The 17,479-nt window shown below is 33.6% G+C and overlaps 2 protein-coding genes across 2 annotated transcripts in view; one reads left to right on the plus strand and one right to left on the minus strand.

The window, feature by feature from the left end:
- LOC111047126 (F-actin-monooxygenase Mical) overlaps positions 1-17,479 on the plus strand; it is a 118,065-nt gene that overhangs the window by 43,682 nt on the left and 56,904 nt on the right. The window contains exon 3 of the mRNA XM_039431476.1: positions 14,087-14,279. Within this exon, the coding sequence (XP_039287410.1) occupies positions 14,094-14,279 (186 nt within the window). The 5' untranslated portion in view covers positions 14,087-14,093. The remainder of the gene's footprint in view (positions 1-14,086; positions 14,280-17,479) is intronic.
- LOC111047127 lies at positions 13,174-13,566 on the minus strand. Its single transcript, XM_022332798.2, has one exon. The coding sequence runs from the start codon at positions 13,564-13,566 to the stop codon at positions 13,174-13,176; it is 393 nt and encodes a 130-aa protein (XP_022188490.2).

Consider the following 17,479-nt stretch of genomic DNA (forward strand, 5'->3'; position numbering starts at 1 on the left):
TTCTGGGCTTATATCTTATAGTATTCTTAGGTCTTAATATAAATAATTTTCTATACATCAGGTAAAATACTTTCTTTTGCTAATGGCTCTTGGTTTTGGTAACTGGTATTCACTTTAAGTCTTTTCAGGTAACAAACGTGGCATAATTAAAAGTAATAAATATAAAAACATATAAATAAATATATCGACATTAATAAATATAATAAATAACAATAATAAATAACTCTTTGGGTACAGTACTTCTTTTTATAAACATATGTTCAACAGATATTACATTCATTTGATTTGGGTGGCTTTGGTCAGCTGTTCGCTGTTCTACAATTCATAGTGTTACATGTTACATCAGAATTTGCTATCGACTTTCATAACTAACCTAACTGCTCAATTTTTTCTCTTAAAAAGGTAATTAACAAATTTTAATTTTATTATCCCCGCTTGTGTCCTTTTTTATCTGATGTATATAATTTAATTACATATTTAAAAATTGTTCTTTTCCTTATTGCAGGCTTCTAACGGCTGGAAGGAATTAAAACATTGGATTGTTGCCACGAGGTCCTATACCAATATTAAATTTATTAAGGAAGGTTAGTAATTGGCTTGATAGTGTTGTTTTCCTTTGACTTCTTATCATATTTATTTCAAATTCTGTGATATGGCTTAATATTGGCTACATTTTCCCACCAAACAATGTGCGTGTTCTCACTCTCTTGTAACTGAACTGTGTTATGCTGCGATATGGCTACTATAGTGAATGGCCCTGAATAAATTAAAAAGAATTTGCGAGTTACTTTCTCTAAAGCATTTGATAACCTGTGGCTCTTTACTAAAACTTCATCTCCAATGTTATATGAAAATATTTTATATGCTCGGTCGTGGAATCTCTTTCTGCTATCTGCCTTCTGCTCTAGCTTTAACCTTACCAGATGATGGATATTGGGGTTTGTTAACTTACTCACTTCTGATCTTGGAAAATCAATTAATTTTTCGATAAATGTATTATTCCTTTTACCGAATATGATCTCGTAAGGCGTACGACCGGTGCTTTCATTTAGGCTATTATTATAGCATTCTTCTAAAAATGGTATATACCTAACCCATTGTTGGTGTTTTTCATTACAGTACGTCCGCATAAAACGAGAGATTTCTGCCATACGTCGCTCTACTGGGTTAGCGCTGGGGCTGTAAAGAGATGTCCTCGACCATTTAATATTAGCCAGGTGAAGTATTTCTTTCCACTGCTTGCTACAAAAATAGGTTGCGTTGTCTGATAGTACTCGTTTGGGCTTTCCTACTTCACTTGTCCATCTTTCCGTTATGCATCGAGCCAAAACTTCTCCGGTCAATTTGCCTATGGGAAATAGCATGGTATATTTTGAAAAAACACATGTAAGGACGAATATGTATTTTTTTCCGTATTGCGCCATGGGCAATGGACCATATATATCCGCTGATATCAATTCCAATGGTGCGCTGGGGAGAATGGGATTCATTTCACCTCTGATATGGTATCGCGGGTATTTGGCTTTCTGGCATATATCGCAAGCTTTCACTATTTTGGCCACTTTTTTATGCATGCTTTCTTTTTCCGTTTCTTCTAACAAAGTCTCCGGTAGATCATTTCTGAATGTGGTGTATGATGTTGAGATGTCTTGTTTTTCTTGGTTTGTTTCACTTGAGTTTGTGCTTGCTGTATCGGGGGTATCATATAGTCATGGTTTATTAGCTGTAGTTTTCTGTATGTCTGGTGGCGGGTCGTTGGGTGTTGGGTTCCGGGTTTTTTGTTGATTCAAACCTATTGCATGTGCTAGTGTATAGTTTGTACTTACTTGTTGAGGTGGTGGTTTATAATTTCTGTTGTAACTGTTTTGTGTATTATTATTATGTGAGTTTAATCGATCACGGCCATCATAGTGATTCCTACGATTGCTCTGCTGGGCATAGTGGTTGGTTGTACGATTTTGAAATTTTTCATTATTCCAATTACCATTTTGCCTGTGCTCATAGCGGCGTTCAAATTGGGGAGCAGATCGGTAGCGATCATATGATACCGGTTCATAATTTTGGCTGTTATGCGGATTAAATTTTGAATTATGCTGATTTGATGCGTATCTCTGGTCTGAGCGGTGGGTTGATATTGCCATTGCAGACTGTATGCCATATAAATGATTAATCAGCTGCTTACAATCAGTAATGGGTTGTGTGGCGAGTGCCATTCTAACTTGATACGGTAGCTTCTTTAAAATAATGCTTGCTAATGCCGATTCATTAATGGGCTCGCTCAGTTGAGAATTTTTAAACTGTATGGCAGTGACGAAAGTGGTACATGCACCGTCTAAGTTAGGGTTGAAATCGCATGATATGATGTCCGCTAGCACGTCCAACTGTTTACTTCTGCTCCAATACTGTTCCAGGAAGACAGCGACAAACTCATCCAATGATGTAAATTCATGGGCTCTACTCCGAAAAAACATCAGGGGTTCGCCAATCAATAAATTAGTCAAACGGAGACGCCAAAAATTCCAAGAGGTAGGTGCAAGAGTTTGTACTAATTTTATCTGATCAATGAATGGTTGAGGTTGCAAATGGCGGTCAGTGTTATCAAATTTTCCTAGTCCTTGTAATATACTATGTACGTTGAGGTTGTCTGTTTGAATTCCTTGAGGTTGTTGTTGAATATGATTTTCCAATGCTATTATTTTTTCCTGTGTTATCTGCCATTGACTATTATGTGTAATTTTATTTGCGTTTATTTCTTGATTTAATTGAGTCAGAGTGGATTTCTGAATTAGTAGAGTTCCATTTAAAGCTTTACAGGTTTCAGTGTTTTGATTGATGCTACCTTGCAGTTGGTTCATTTTTGTGGACATATTAATCTGTTTGTTTTGTATTTCTTTAATATTGTTAATATTTTTGTCAACTGTAGTTGTTAAGCTTTGATTGGCAACGGTAATTTGTTTGTGGATTTCTTGGTGGCAATCGGCCTTAATGTTATTTGTTATATCCTGAATAGGTGTAGTGATTTGTGTATTTAAGTTGTCTATCCTTTCATTGAGTTCACATGTAACCGTATCTAACCTTTCCGATAATCCTGCCGTAACTTTATCCTGACTTTCTTTTTGTAGGGTTATCATTGCTTTTAACTCTTCCCTATGACTCTCTACTTTAGTTTCAATATTATCCAACCGTTGTTCTACTGATTTTATAGCGCCTGTGGTCTCTTTCATACCCTGTTCCACTGTCTGTTTATTTTCCTCTTTTACTGTAGCAATCTCCTTTTTAATCTCCTGCATCATACTATCCATTGTTTTTTGTAACATAATGTTGAAAGTGCTACTCGTTTGTTCCATTATTACCTTTTGAAGCGGATCTAATTCTGTGATTGAAAATATACTTTGTTTGCTCAGGTGTGACTCGGCCTCCGGCGATGCGGGTTCTGCAGGCTGCTCCTCGCCCCCTTCAAAGTTGATCTCTACTATCCGTTGATTCAATGGTGTGTCAGCGGCGTCGATTCGCGTGGAGGATAGAGGTTGCAGACCTGGTGGATCGAAGACTATCGACCCGACGCTTCCTGGTTCCCTTTCTCGTGGCGTATTGGCATCTACCGTGGTGGGGTTTGATGTGCTCGGAGTCGACAAAGTGGGATCTGTGCAACCGCCGTACATATATGAAACTTCAGAGTTTGCGGGAGTGTGATTCATTATGTCAAATGTGATAAATGCTAATTAAACAGTGATAAGAATGATAAGCGGAAATGCTTAAAAAAGAGACACAGCCGGGACTTACAGTGAACAGTGATGTGTAAAGTGTTTGGATACTCTTACAACAAGGTATTTATACTTAAGTTTTTTACAATGTTCTAGCGCCCCCAATGTTTTGTTGATTTATTCTTGGCTAGTTTACAGGCTGCGACTTATTTTCCAACCGGCTTAAACACCTAATATATTTTTGACTAGAAAGTAATAGCAGTTTAGGCTTATAAAATATAATCTCTCTCTATAAACATGTAATTTTTCACAGTACTAATAATATAAAATTTTCTTTAAAACATATAATTTCTCTCTATTTAAAGCTCTTGTTTCCCCAAAAAGTAATACAAATTTTCCTTCGCCAGTTTTCCTCACAACTCGTATAAGTTATCTATAATTTTCACTATGGTTATTGACCTAATTTCAAATAATTATTCAATGAGCTTGGCTCTCATCATCAGTCCCACGTTGGTACGACATGTCTTTCTGTCACGTTATTCTTTATATTTAAATAACGATTAGCCTCCTGCTTGGCATCAGTCGGTAAAGCATGAGATTTAATATAATTAGGTCGTGGTTTTTCTAATAGTATTCAGTCTTAAAAATCTTGATAGGCCTAGATATGGGCTTCTCCTATAACTCTTGTAATTCAATAAATAATAAGTATATATAAAAATGATACTTATACTATAGAGATGAGGAATAAAAAATAAATTGCACACCATGAAAATTTCACACATATATTACACAAATAATGCAAAGATCAATCGAGGCAAAAAATATATATAGAGCGATAAAAAATATAATATAAAAAAATAGAACAATATTTGAAATCAATAAAAATATCACAGGCTAAACTTTATATTCTAGATTTGTGGCACGAATCATTACCATGTGCCTTTATCTTGAAATCATATGCATTCTTTGGCATGTAGCTGTGACATGTACTTGCTAATACTTGTCGGCTTGGATAATTCAATCAAAAATATGTGCTCTAAGATCAGCTTGATAAATTAGCCACTAATAATCCAAATATATATATATATTAAAATCTCTAGTATTTAGTAGATTTATTTGTATCGAATATATATTTTCATCTCAGGGTGCAAGATTCGGCACCTGACGGAATAGGTAGAGCCATTCATCTAGTGAATTAGAACTATGATAAATTATCGCAAATTGTATTGCAAAAAATTAAATATTGTATGCATACGTTTGATAGCCTAGATTTCGTACTTCTTTGATTAAATAGAAACTTCTAAAATATTGATCTATATTTTTCTTTCAATTAAATACCTTTAATACTAATTTTTTACTTGCGCAAGTATTACTCTTATTAATTTCTCAATTTATAATAACCCTTTCGGCGAGCTAGCTTTGATCATCAGATTATTTCGAAGCACTAGGGCGCCCATCACTAAATTCAAATTTAATCACTCACGTGTCGAAAATCTTCTTGTAAGCCGCCGATGTCGATCCAACTCCATGCGGTCCGGGAATATGGTAGCCGGAATCGTCTCCTCCAGGGGGTTATAAATTTAATTAAAATGAAAAATGACTTCTGCTTCACAATAGCATCACGAAGTCTTTTAAGAAATTTAATAATTTACTTTAAATTTAAATTTTTACAAAATTATTAATAAGGTACTTCGCTCTAAAATATTTGGGGTCCTCTTATGGTGGCATCTGGCTGGCGAGTGCTGGTTCTTCCTTCTCAAGTTTTACAGATCCTCTTTCCGACTTTCAAATTAGCATAAAATTTGAATATCCCAATCCTCCGCCATTAAATTCAAATAGATCTTACAAAAAATGCCAAAATATTGCTTAGATTGTATGATTAATAATTTCTTTGCATTCGAGCCATATCGATAACATAGATTACACAAATTTTTACACAAAATCTAGTACCTTTATATAAATATATATAAATATTTTTGAATTGGCCTACAGTTGCCGCCTATTAACTGCCGTTTTACTATTGGTGCATGCAAATTTTATTCGGTATTCATGCGCCTGGTAACTCTTATTCCTGAATACATTAAATTATTTTTATTTGGTTTTTTATTTATGCTCTTTGCATGCTAGTTAATATTCTATACATTAATATTAATTCCATGCTACCTAATAATTAGCCACGTGGACGGGTGTTTTTTCACATTGCACACCATCCGATTGCAATAAAGCTCTGCCAAGGGGTTTTGGTCAGATTCTACGTTCTTCGGTTTGATCGATCTCTAGGTCACCGATCCGTGAATACATCTACATAACCTCAATCTTCAAATATTTTATATAATAATCTATTTATGAGTAGTAAACTTCCTTCAAATCCTTTTTAAGTTCTTGTACCATTTAGCCAGAACAAGCTGATGCTATCTAATCTTGTTTATTATCTGCTTGGCGATATTAGCCAATTACTTTATTTTTAGACCTATTACTATTTCTGCTAGGGCTTTTCATCTACCCAGATTTAAATATGTTACAAGTTATAAACCGCAGCCTCCTCTTATACTGTCAATCAGAGTAAATCCTGTCTGTATGTCGTGTCGGCGAGATATCGGTGTGAAAACGGCTAATGGCTGTTGGGGTTGGTGTATCAAAAATACTAGCATCAAAAGACAATCTCCTTCAAGACATACTGGCATCAGGACAGCCCAAGTTCAAAGCAGAGAAAGTTCGAGAGACAATATTATGTTATTTTAGTTATTAATTGCCTGCAATCAATAGTTCATTTTATGTTTCCCCAAATATGTCTCCTTAACAAAAAAAAAAAATTGTACAGATAGAAATGAAAAAAGAAAAATAATACGATCTATTGAAATAATAAATAATACAAACAACAAAAATACCACCTAATTCAAAAATGAAAAAATACAAAAACTTCAAATACTTATGAAAAAGTGAAAATAAAACAAATTGGGAATTCAAAATTTATGAAAATTAAAGAATATAATAACAAATAATGAACAAAAATTTTATCAATAGAATAAATAACATTTATAACTGAACGACGTCCCAAACCATAAGCACATCCACACTGATACCAACTATTTATTTGATGAGATCATGCTTACACAAGATTTAATTATCATATTATAACGCTTTCCGAAATTTAGCGCGAGAAAACCAGAAGACATCTAGGCGCCCAGACAAGCTGTTATAAGTTCTTTGCATCCTATTCAATAGTGCATAAAAATTGCATTCAATGAGGCATGCAATTTATAGTCTACACAGCTGTTGATTTTTTACCAAGTTACATTGAGATATTGAATTGCATGCGTCATGGCATGCAATTTATTATCAACTCGACAGCTGATTTATGATGAATAATTCTATAGTCTGATTTTTACTCTAATATTGACGTATGAAGGAGGCTCCTTTTTCCTTTTATAATATATTATCCTTAAAATGCAAAATTTCCAAAAACCTTGTTATATACGTCGACGCGCAATTTTAAAAGGAACATACATGTCAAATTTCATGAAAATCTATTACCGCGTTTCGCCGTAAATGCGCAACATAAAAACATATAAACATTCAAACATTAAGAGAAATGCCAAACCGTCGACTTGAATCTTAGACCTCACTTCGCTCGGTCAATAATAAACACAAATACCGAATATTTGAAATAATCGCACATTTGAGATATTGCCTGGATCGAGGTATCTCAACATGATTTAATCTTTTTTTAACTCAACATTTGAGATATTGCCTATTTTTGGCCTGGATCGTTCCTATAGTAAGGTCCACGTTATAATGGCAGTGGATAGGAGAAAAATGTTGCCGATCCTCTTTCTTGTCAATGCCTCCTATAGCCACCTCTAATACAGCCACCTCTGTATCTAATACAGGTTTATTGAATTAATATTAACGGTTCAGTCTCATATAATAAATTATATTTTGTTAAGCAAGAAATTATATTATTCAATAATTCCATGATGATTTTTCATAATTAATATGAAATATTTTGTTAATCAATTATCAATTCTACATTGTTAAAAGACGATCTGGCAACAGAGCAAAGCGAGAAAGAGATAGCGCTATCCGCTTTGTTGAATGATAGACAAGGATAACAACAATACCATTGCTAATCAAACACTGCCATTATAAAGCTTTCGACTTTTTCCAACATAATATTTTCTCTATCTTTAGAAATTCTGTAGAAACATCATATTTAAGCTCTATTTTTCCACAATACAGACAACCTAGGGACTGCCATTGAATAGCAATATTATTTATCCCAATGATCTGGATTTAATTGATCATTCCAACTCATCATTTCATTTAATCATGGTTCATAGTAATTAAATGGACAAAATTATATAATTATTGACCATGTGGATAGTTGGAATGTAATTTATTGTTTCGCCTTTTTATAATCACAGTACTTAATCACATTGTTTTTATTGAAATGATCATGATAATCACCCCTAATTGTTACTGTAAATTTATAATTTATCTGTACACAGCATCTAAGTACCTGAGGTAAAACGAGTTATACAACTCATTACCTTCATAATTAATTTAAAATTCTCATATGTCCAGTGTCTATCTCAGTACTCAATCACTGTCAAACTAGAATGCACTTCAAGTTTCAATTGAGGACATTCTAGTTTGAATCAAATTACCTTGAAGAAATTCCATCAAATACAATAGATTAAATAACTTGGTAAAGTTTGAACTGTAATTAGTAGTTGTAATGAAGCTAGGTTTTTATACCTTGACCTGGTGTTGCATACTGTTTACATCTGATGATTAGAAAAGGTATCATTGATTACATCTCTGCTGATGCATTATTCTGTTGATGGAGCACATTGCAGCAGTCTCTGAGTCAAGGTTATCAATTTTATCGTTAAGAAAAGTATTTTTCATCTTATTAATGTCTAAAATTATTGCTATTTAAACCCAATAAAAATTCCCATACCCTGGCCTACGATATTGCAACGTCGCAGTGTAGGCCTAGAAGCTAATACATGATTGGTAAAAAAGATTTAAAAAAAATACCAGCTGATCTTTTTCACCAATCATGTATTAAATTCTAGGCCTACACTGCGACGTTGCAATATCGTAGGCCAGGGCCTTGTATTAGATGTGGCCATGATAATACGGTACTTAAGAATACAATGTAATAATTATTAATTCGTTTTATATATTGAAATAGGAATAAGTTTTTGCGACTGCATAGACATGGACCCTAGAGATTTCCTGCTCAATTTTTTCTAAAAGTCTGAATACCATCAATAATTGAAAATATCAATAGCCTTTGAATTAAAAAATCATTACAAAACAAAATAATTATAAACTCATTTATTGGCCAAATTCGTAAGAACCAACTCACATACAAGCTGGTGCGTGTACAACAGGTAAATGTTTGGACCATAATCTTCAATCCTCATCCGGAAGATACGATCATCCCTGAAACCCTCAATGAAGCTATTAACTTTTTATCATACTTGAGTTTAAATTATGATACAGTTCCTTGGACTAGCAATGAATCATTACAGTTATACATTTTTGAAGCAATAATATTTCCTAATAAATAAGTAAAGAATTAGTTTAAGAAAGGAATCTATAAAAATGAAACAAATGACAAAGTAAACATCAAAAGTAAAAAAATAAAGCCCTTGAAACTAATCTTGATCAACCAACGATCTATCTTATTACAATCATTATCGTTACTCATCACTTATTAGTGTCAATCATTGACACTATAATCATAATGATCTGCTGCTCAATGTTCTAGCTTTCAGTTTACTAGAAATTTATATTTTTGTAGTAAAACCGAATCTTTGTTGTTACGATTTCAGTTGCCGAAACAATGCTCATCATTTTTTTCTAATAATTGAGTGGTTGTGATAATTTCAAGTCGTTTTATTAAATTTAGATTTCTTCCACATCACTTTATTACAACTCAGAACTTCGTACTATCTCTTATCCATTTGAAATCAAAACAATCTATTATTAAAAGCATATCACGGTTACCTTTTCATTCACACTTCACTAATATGAAACTTATCTATTTCCGCAGCGAAATATCTTTTGTAACATCACTTCAAGTACTGCACTCAAAAATCAACTCTCTTGTCTCCTAACTCGATTTGAAATCTTGTTAATCTTGAGCTGACCAAATTTGGCTCGTAGAAAATTTTCATTGCTCGTCTCCAAAAGTCGTTCCGCGTTTGCAGGGACACAATAGGCTGAAATCTTTTGTTTACGGTGACGTTGACCTTGTGATAGTCTAAATCCAGAGTTGTAAGGTGTTATCACTTGATTAGGTCGACTGGTATTTAGCTGAGTGTTTCTTTGAATGGTGCATGCAATACCACCATTCTTGACTGTATCGTACAGGCTCATGGATGGATGTAATCTGTAATGTATTTAATAATACAGTTATTATGATGGCAGTGTCATTGAGCATGATGTCTACTCTACGTTGTATGATGACTATTAAAATATAGATTTCGGTTTGTAGGGTTTTTCTAGTATTGACATTCACTTCTAACTATATTGAGGTCCACGTTATAATGGCAGTGGAGAAAGATAGGAGAACAAGGTTGCCGATCTTCAGTCTTGTCAATGCCTTCTATAGACGGTAGCTGATACAGATTTATTGGTGTAATATTAACTGTTTATTCACGTTTAAAATAATGAATTATATTGTATTAAGCAAGAAATTATATTTTTCATTAATTTAATAATGAATTCTCATAATTAGATGAAATATTTTGTTAATTATAATTCTGCATTGTTAAAAGAAGATCTGACAACAGAGCAAAGTGAGAAAGATATAGTGCTATCCGCTTTGTTGAATGATAGACAAGTATAGCTATACCTTTGCTAATCAAACACTGCCATTATGACGTGGACCTCACTATAGACCTTACTACTAATGATAAACTCTTCGTATTAGTTTTAGATATACTATTGAATAATCACGACACTGTTTAATATACTTGGAATGTGTAAGATGAATAAAGTGTAATATGGCTATGACTGAATCGTTTTGTACTTGAGAGATAGTGAGAGATACAGATATAATCGGTTGTATCATTCTATCATTGAAAATATAACTATCTATTCTAAATGTAAATACCTTTAATGTGTGTAGCATCTATTGAAGTTATGGATTGTAAATAAGTATATAACTAGTAGTTCTGTGAACAGTAGACCCCGCGCTCAGTAAGTTACATTGACCTGTTATTATGTTTTCTCAAAAATTAATAAATAATTTATCAATTTAAAATGTCTGGAAAAAATCCTAAATAAGCATAGAGCTTTCTGTCCTATCGTACCGTGACGTGTCGTCCCGGAATGTGAGTGTGAGCGCTGTTATCAGGTCTGGCTGCCTTCAATACGCCAATCCAATCAACCCATCAGAGAACATTCTGTGTTGGCGAAAAATCGGTGTGTTGAAATTAACAAAATAAACTATCATAATGCTGATTTCCTACAAACTTCATTTCTCACTTTTCATGATTTCAGAAATCAATTTCTTTCCAATAATATTTGTTGCAATTTCAATCATCAGTTTAAAAAATATAAATGTAAAGAAATGTTTTCTATCAATAACTCCAAACTAGAATCATGGCCTCAGCTTATGGAAAGACAAAGTTAGTAGACAACTACTGTCTACTAACGTTGATGGAAAGATAACATTTTCAAGATGTTCGATGTTTTTGAACGGGTAGTATTATAGTCCACTAGACAGCTGATTTATGATGGATAATTTTCAAGTCTGATTTTTACGGTAATATTGGCGTTCAAAGGAGACTCATTTTCCTTTTGTATTATCCTTAAAATGCAAAATTTCAAAAAAACGTATGTATACGTCGACGTGAAATTCAAAAAGGAACATACCTGTCAAATTTCATGTAAATCTATTGCTGCGTTTCGCTGTAAATGAGGAACATAAATATAAACATAAAGAGAAATGCAAAACCGTCGACTTGAATCTTAGACCTCACTTCGCTCGGTCAACTAGGTATATAATACATTGGACGGAAGTGGGTGACAAGGAAGGGGAAAGCACGGGTCATCGGTGACGTGTGACCTGTCTCTTCCTTCCTGTGTGTCCTTCCATTTTGGTTTATGTCGCTTCTGATGGGGTCACATTGAAAAGGGTTTGTCCCCCGTTTAGGGCTTGTCGCACCAGTGCATCCAATTATTGTGTGGTCACATATCAGTCTAATAACAAAACGTCTCTACTACAATCATTGAACTCATCTCGAACCTCACAACTGGTGTGATGTGATTCCAATTTAACTCTACTTTTTCATTGATTTATGAATAGAGTTATTGTTATCATCTTTTTATTTTGGCAGAATTTATTAGTGGTCTTGGTGTCTTTGTGACAAAAATGTAATGGGCCTATTATAAATAAGGAAATGAATAAATTTTCACAACTTTCTATCATAATATATTCTCTTTTATTGGCTGTAAATTTCAAATTTTATGTGAAATTCTATTTCAAAATTTGTCAACCATTGTACAGTACTAGAAAATATTATGCAACTGATTACTAGAAAATACTTTATACTTGAATTCATATGGAACTAGTGTGTTATTGAATTTGTGGTCGAAATAATATAACACCTTTATCTAACATAGCGGGGGCCTAATTATGTAATGAAATAACATCGATTCCGAAGTTCTATTCTCATCATTGTTTCACTTGATCTTCTCTCTATAATGAAGGAACATTATTTATTAGTGTTGTATTTTGTTACTCGTCTTTATGAGCACTGGCCATCCTTTACATTATAAATCAAATTTTGAGTTGTCCTGTTGAGACTCATTCTGTATTGATTTAAGATTGTTCTCTGGCTTTCTGCTTGAAATAGAGGCTTTCAGGTCAGCACACACACTTGAGAAGATGAAGATGAATCAAATGAAGTTAGGACTGGGGCAAAAATATTGATTATTTCTGGAAACGCCCCTAGTGATTCTTGTTGGAAGCTACTGTTCGAAGCCACCCTCTGCCTTTTATCTTGACTTGTTTATCGCCTCTAGGGAAAAGCCATTTGCCGATATAGAAGGACAAGATTTATGTCACCTACAACCTCCCAGGATTTACTAGACAAGAGGAAATATTGTCTTTCACTTTAAAACTTGTCTGGTGATATTGATTATGTTTTCTTACATTCAATATTAGTGGTCATATCAAAGTCTTTTGTAATTCATATCCTGCACATCAATGTCTCATGTCTCTGATACATAAAACTAAAGTACCTTTTTTATTGAAACTATTATCTTCGACTCCGATAACGATTTGGATTTAATATCAAAATTATTATAATGAAAGTTAATTTAGCATACTTGTCTGACATCATCATTATTTTTTCACCTCCATTATTCATATTTTTTATTTATACCTAAATTTTCCGTTCTACCCGACCTACAACTCTTATTCTTTTGCTAAGGCTTATCTCAATCATATGGAGTCGGCATTTCCCTCCTTCAGCCGCATCCTCCACAGAATCCTGTCCATCTCCTCCCCTTGTCTCCAGCCCTTCTCCGGCAGATCAGCCTCCACACTGTCTCTCCACCTCATCCTTGGCCTTTCTCGCCCTCTCCTGCCACCCAGATCCAAATCCTGCACCCTCTGTCCCACATTATCCTCCTCACGTCTCTGCACATGACCAAACCATCTCATCCTGGCCTCCTGCATCTTCCTACCAAATTGACCCACCCCAACTGTACTTCTAATCAACTCATTACGAATCCTATCCCTTCTTGTGACCCCACACATCTCAGCCACTTTCACTGAAACAGGCCAGGTTTCCGCGCCATACAACATAGCTAGTTTCACTACCGATCTGTACATTTTACCCTTCATCTTACAGTTCACTCTCTTAACCTACAACTCTATTATTCGTAATTTTATTTCTTTGACTGTATCATATAATTTTTGGCGAACTATTGTTGACATTTGACTATTTATAACTCATCTCAATTTTCATATATTATAGTTTTATATAAATATAAACGCTCCCAATGAAAAGCTATGTATTCTGAAGATGCGTGAAATAAATTCAGCGCGTTTAAGACGCTCGTACAGTTAAGGGGTCTAAAACTTTGTACAGACATGTGCGCCACGAACACACGCTGTGTTTTTTTAAGTTTTCTATTCATAATGAGTATAGCTTATAGCATCAGTTCGCGAGTGTTCGTGGCGCGTAAGTCTGTACACACCCGTTGCCTGTGTAGTCTGGCATTACTAGTTTTTTACATGTTGTTCGAATTTTGTTTTCACGAGTTTAACATCTAATTTTGTAATGAATTGATGCTGTTACTGATTGACTTGTTACAGCCCTAATTAACGTTTGATTGGTTTGTTTCGTCAGGTAGAGGATGGATCATTATGGGGGCGGTGGCAAAAAGGTGGCGGTGTCGCCGGAGGTGGCTCTGGCCAACGATGTGTTTGACCAGTTCTGTGCCGCCTCCACCTTCAAGTCCATTCTCGGCCACCACCGCCACCTCTGCGAGCTGCTCCACATCAAGCCCACCAACTTCCCCCACTTCTACCCCAAACTCAAGGTCAGCTTCACTCAAATCAAATATTAAACCACTCTAAAATCTCTTCACTTGAATGGACTACTTTTTTAAAATAATTAAAAACAATATAAAAACTTGAAGTATCCTTTAACTTTAACTATGAATTAACCTTTTTATTATTTTTTTTTTTATCCATCCAATAATCCTCTGTACGTAATAATAATATTAAATAGGATTCTGAATGCAGCAAAATTAGTGTTTCCTTTCTCTCTAACAAACTTATAATATGCAACTCTGGTTTGCGCACAGGCATTTTTTGCCCATGCAGACCATTTTCTAAAGATTTATTTGGCTTACTGTATTCATGAGGTTGTTTTATTCTTTGTTGTTGTTTTATATTGATAATGAGTACATAAGATTATTACTTTGTATGTAAAGTGCATTTTTTTAAAAATAAATATCTTTTGTCTGTCTGTCTGCCTTTTTTAGTTATTTGAAATGTTTCAAATAAAAGGGTATTTCATAATAATTTTAAAAATTGCTTTTTTAAAATTTGAATTTATTTATTTGCCAAAAAAAATACAAAAATAAATAAAAGCGTAACTAAAATACATAAAATTAAGGAACTTTTAATTTATTCAATTAGAAATAATAACGAAATTATACCCTCCTTAATAATATTATAGTTAATAATTATTAAATTAGGATTTAATTAATGCTTTTTATTTCATGATTTGGTCAGTCTACGCTCTTCAGTGTTTAGTTCAAAGCTAGAGCTATGTTGTGGCGAGGTGGTATTTCTAATTTTGAGGTCAATTAGAAAAAAATTGAAAGAAAACTATCTTATGATCAAAAGTTATTATCTAGAAGTTTCAATATATCCTACTTATTTTCTATCTTTGTTTTGAACAATGCATAGTGCAAGCTATTGTCATTGTCATTACATTTTATCAGTAAGTTACTGAAAAGTTAATCATCAGTATCACTTTAGTACACTGCTGTAGAGTCTGGTTTTGAAGTTCTGGATACGAAGATAAATAATCTATGAAGCACTTTCTTTACTTTTACAATAGTAATTTCAACTCACTTGTCTGGACCTGGACGCGTATAAGGGCGTTCACCCCCCATATTCAGCAGGCAAGGAGTACCTCAATACTCCTTCTAATGTGTATCAGCTTGATACACATAACAAGGAGTATTAAGGTACTCCTTGCCTGCTGAAGATGAAACCCAGAAACGCGTTCAGACTTGAAAAATATGTTGAAATTACTATTTTTAAAGTGAAAGAAGTGCTTCATAAAGTTTAGTGATTGCCAATAGTTAAAGTTTGGATGAAAACCTTAGAAGAAATTTGAAGAACTCTGAAAAAATAAAGAACTGCAAAGATTTTTCGTGTACTCTGATAAATTAGGCTAATTTTTTTGGAAATATAAGTTATCAGAAGTGAATTTTTCTAAAATCAACTTCACTTAAATTTGAAAATGAAGTAGGAGATTATATCAATTCAATTGAAACCTTAGTAATTAAGATAATCAAAATTACAATAAATTTCACAAGAAATTGAGTGATGCTGAAAATGTAACCTTTTATTTGAGCCTTCAGATTTCATGTTTTCAGCTAGAATAATGCTTGAACTTCATTGAAATGATCAATTCTAATTGAGGCCAGGGGAGAAGAATGTTGTCCTTGAATGGCAGTTGAAAGGAAATTGCTTGGAGAAGTGTCTGCGAAGGGGACAGAAGGTTCCAGCAATGACATTTACTCATGATTCAGAATAGATGGAAGAAGAGTTCATCTTGAACATCTTATCATGGGGTAATTGTGCTATAGGCAAACATATTTTGTCAAATCGAGTTGAGTATTTCTGGATATGCTTCTATATCATGTTGTATTTTTTCACCAAGTTCATATTGAAAATTGAGGATTTTAAAAAAGGCTCCTTGATAAAAATATGATAGGAATTGTAATAAATCATTCAGAATTTAGCTTCTTCCTTTATGCAGCGTAACCTAAGCATAGCAAGAGAACGACTATTGTCAGTTCTAATTGAAATACTCAATCTTCCAGGTCAGATAGTTTATAACTTCTTGAGGCATGGAAGATAAATTGGATATTTTCAATGAGGGTACTCAATATTTTCATGTCAAATAATAATCTATATCTTCTTAAAGAAAGGAAGATGGATTGGAATTTTTTTAATGAGGGTAATGAGATGGATGATAGTGAGAGAGGAGTGGATGTACAGCTTAGATGGGTTCCGAAACACGGGAAGCAATTTTTAAACATATAAATATATTTAGAGAAATCTGCTCTTCAATCGGTTACCCTTACAACGGGAGTAGCTGACGCTTGTAACTTATTGACCATAAATCCAATCGCTGCTCTAGTATGAGTAACTGCTAACTGAAAACTCTATCTAACTCGATTCTGGACTATTTCTGGTCTATTATATTTGAACTGTATATGAATCTGTATGATGTGAATTGTTGTTTCTTGAATTGCTTAGAAAATACATTTGTATATTATTTAAAATTCACTTAAAAGCCGTTTGAAGATTGGAGTAGAATTTCCACTGTTTATTTCTCATTGGCTAATTTTTTTGGAAATATAAGTTATCAGAAGTGAATTTTTCTAAAATCAACTTCACTTAAATTTGAAAATGAAGTAGGAGATTATATCAATTCAATTGAAACCTTAGTAATTAAGATAATCAAAATTACAATAAATTTCACAAGAAATTGAGTGATGCTGAAAATGTAACCTTTTATTTGAGCCTTCAGATTTCATGTTTTCAGCTAGAATAATGCTTGAACTTCATTGAAATGATCAATTCTAATTGAGGCCAGGGGAGAAGAATGTTGTCCTTGAATGGCAGTTGAAAGGAAATTGCTTGGAGAAGTGTCTGCGAAGGGGACAGAAGGTTCCAGCAATGACATTTACTCATGATTCAGAATAGATGGAAGAAGAGTTCATCTTGAACATCTTATCATGGGGTAATTGTGCTATAGGCAAACATATTTTGTCAAATCGAGTTGAGTATTTCTGGATATGCTTCTATATCATGTTGTATTTTTTCACCAAGTTCATATTGAAAATTGAGGATTTTAAAAAAGGCTTCTTGATAAAAATATGATAGGAATTGTAATAAATCATTCAGAATTTAGCTTCTTCCTTTATGCAGCGTAACCTAAGCATAGCAAGAGAACGACTATTGTCAGTTCTAATTGAAATACTCAATCTTC

The sequence above is a fragment of the Nilaparvata lugens genome, chromosome 6 (genome assembly GCF_014356525.2).
Source record: "Nilaparvata lugens isolate BPH chromosome 6, ASM1435652v1, whole genome shotgun sequence".
Lineage (NCBI taxonomy): Eukaryota > Metazoa > Arthropoda > Insecta > Hemiptera > Delphacidae > Nilaparvata > Nilaparvata lugens.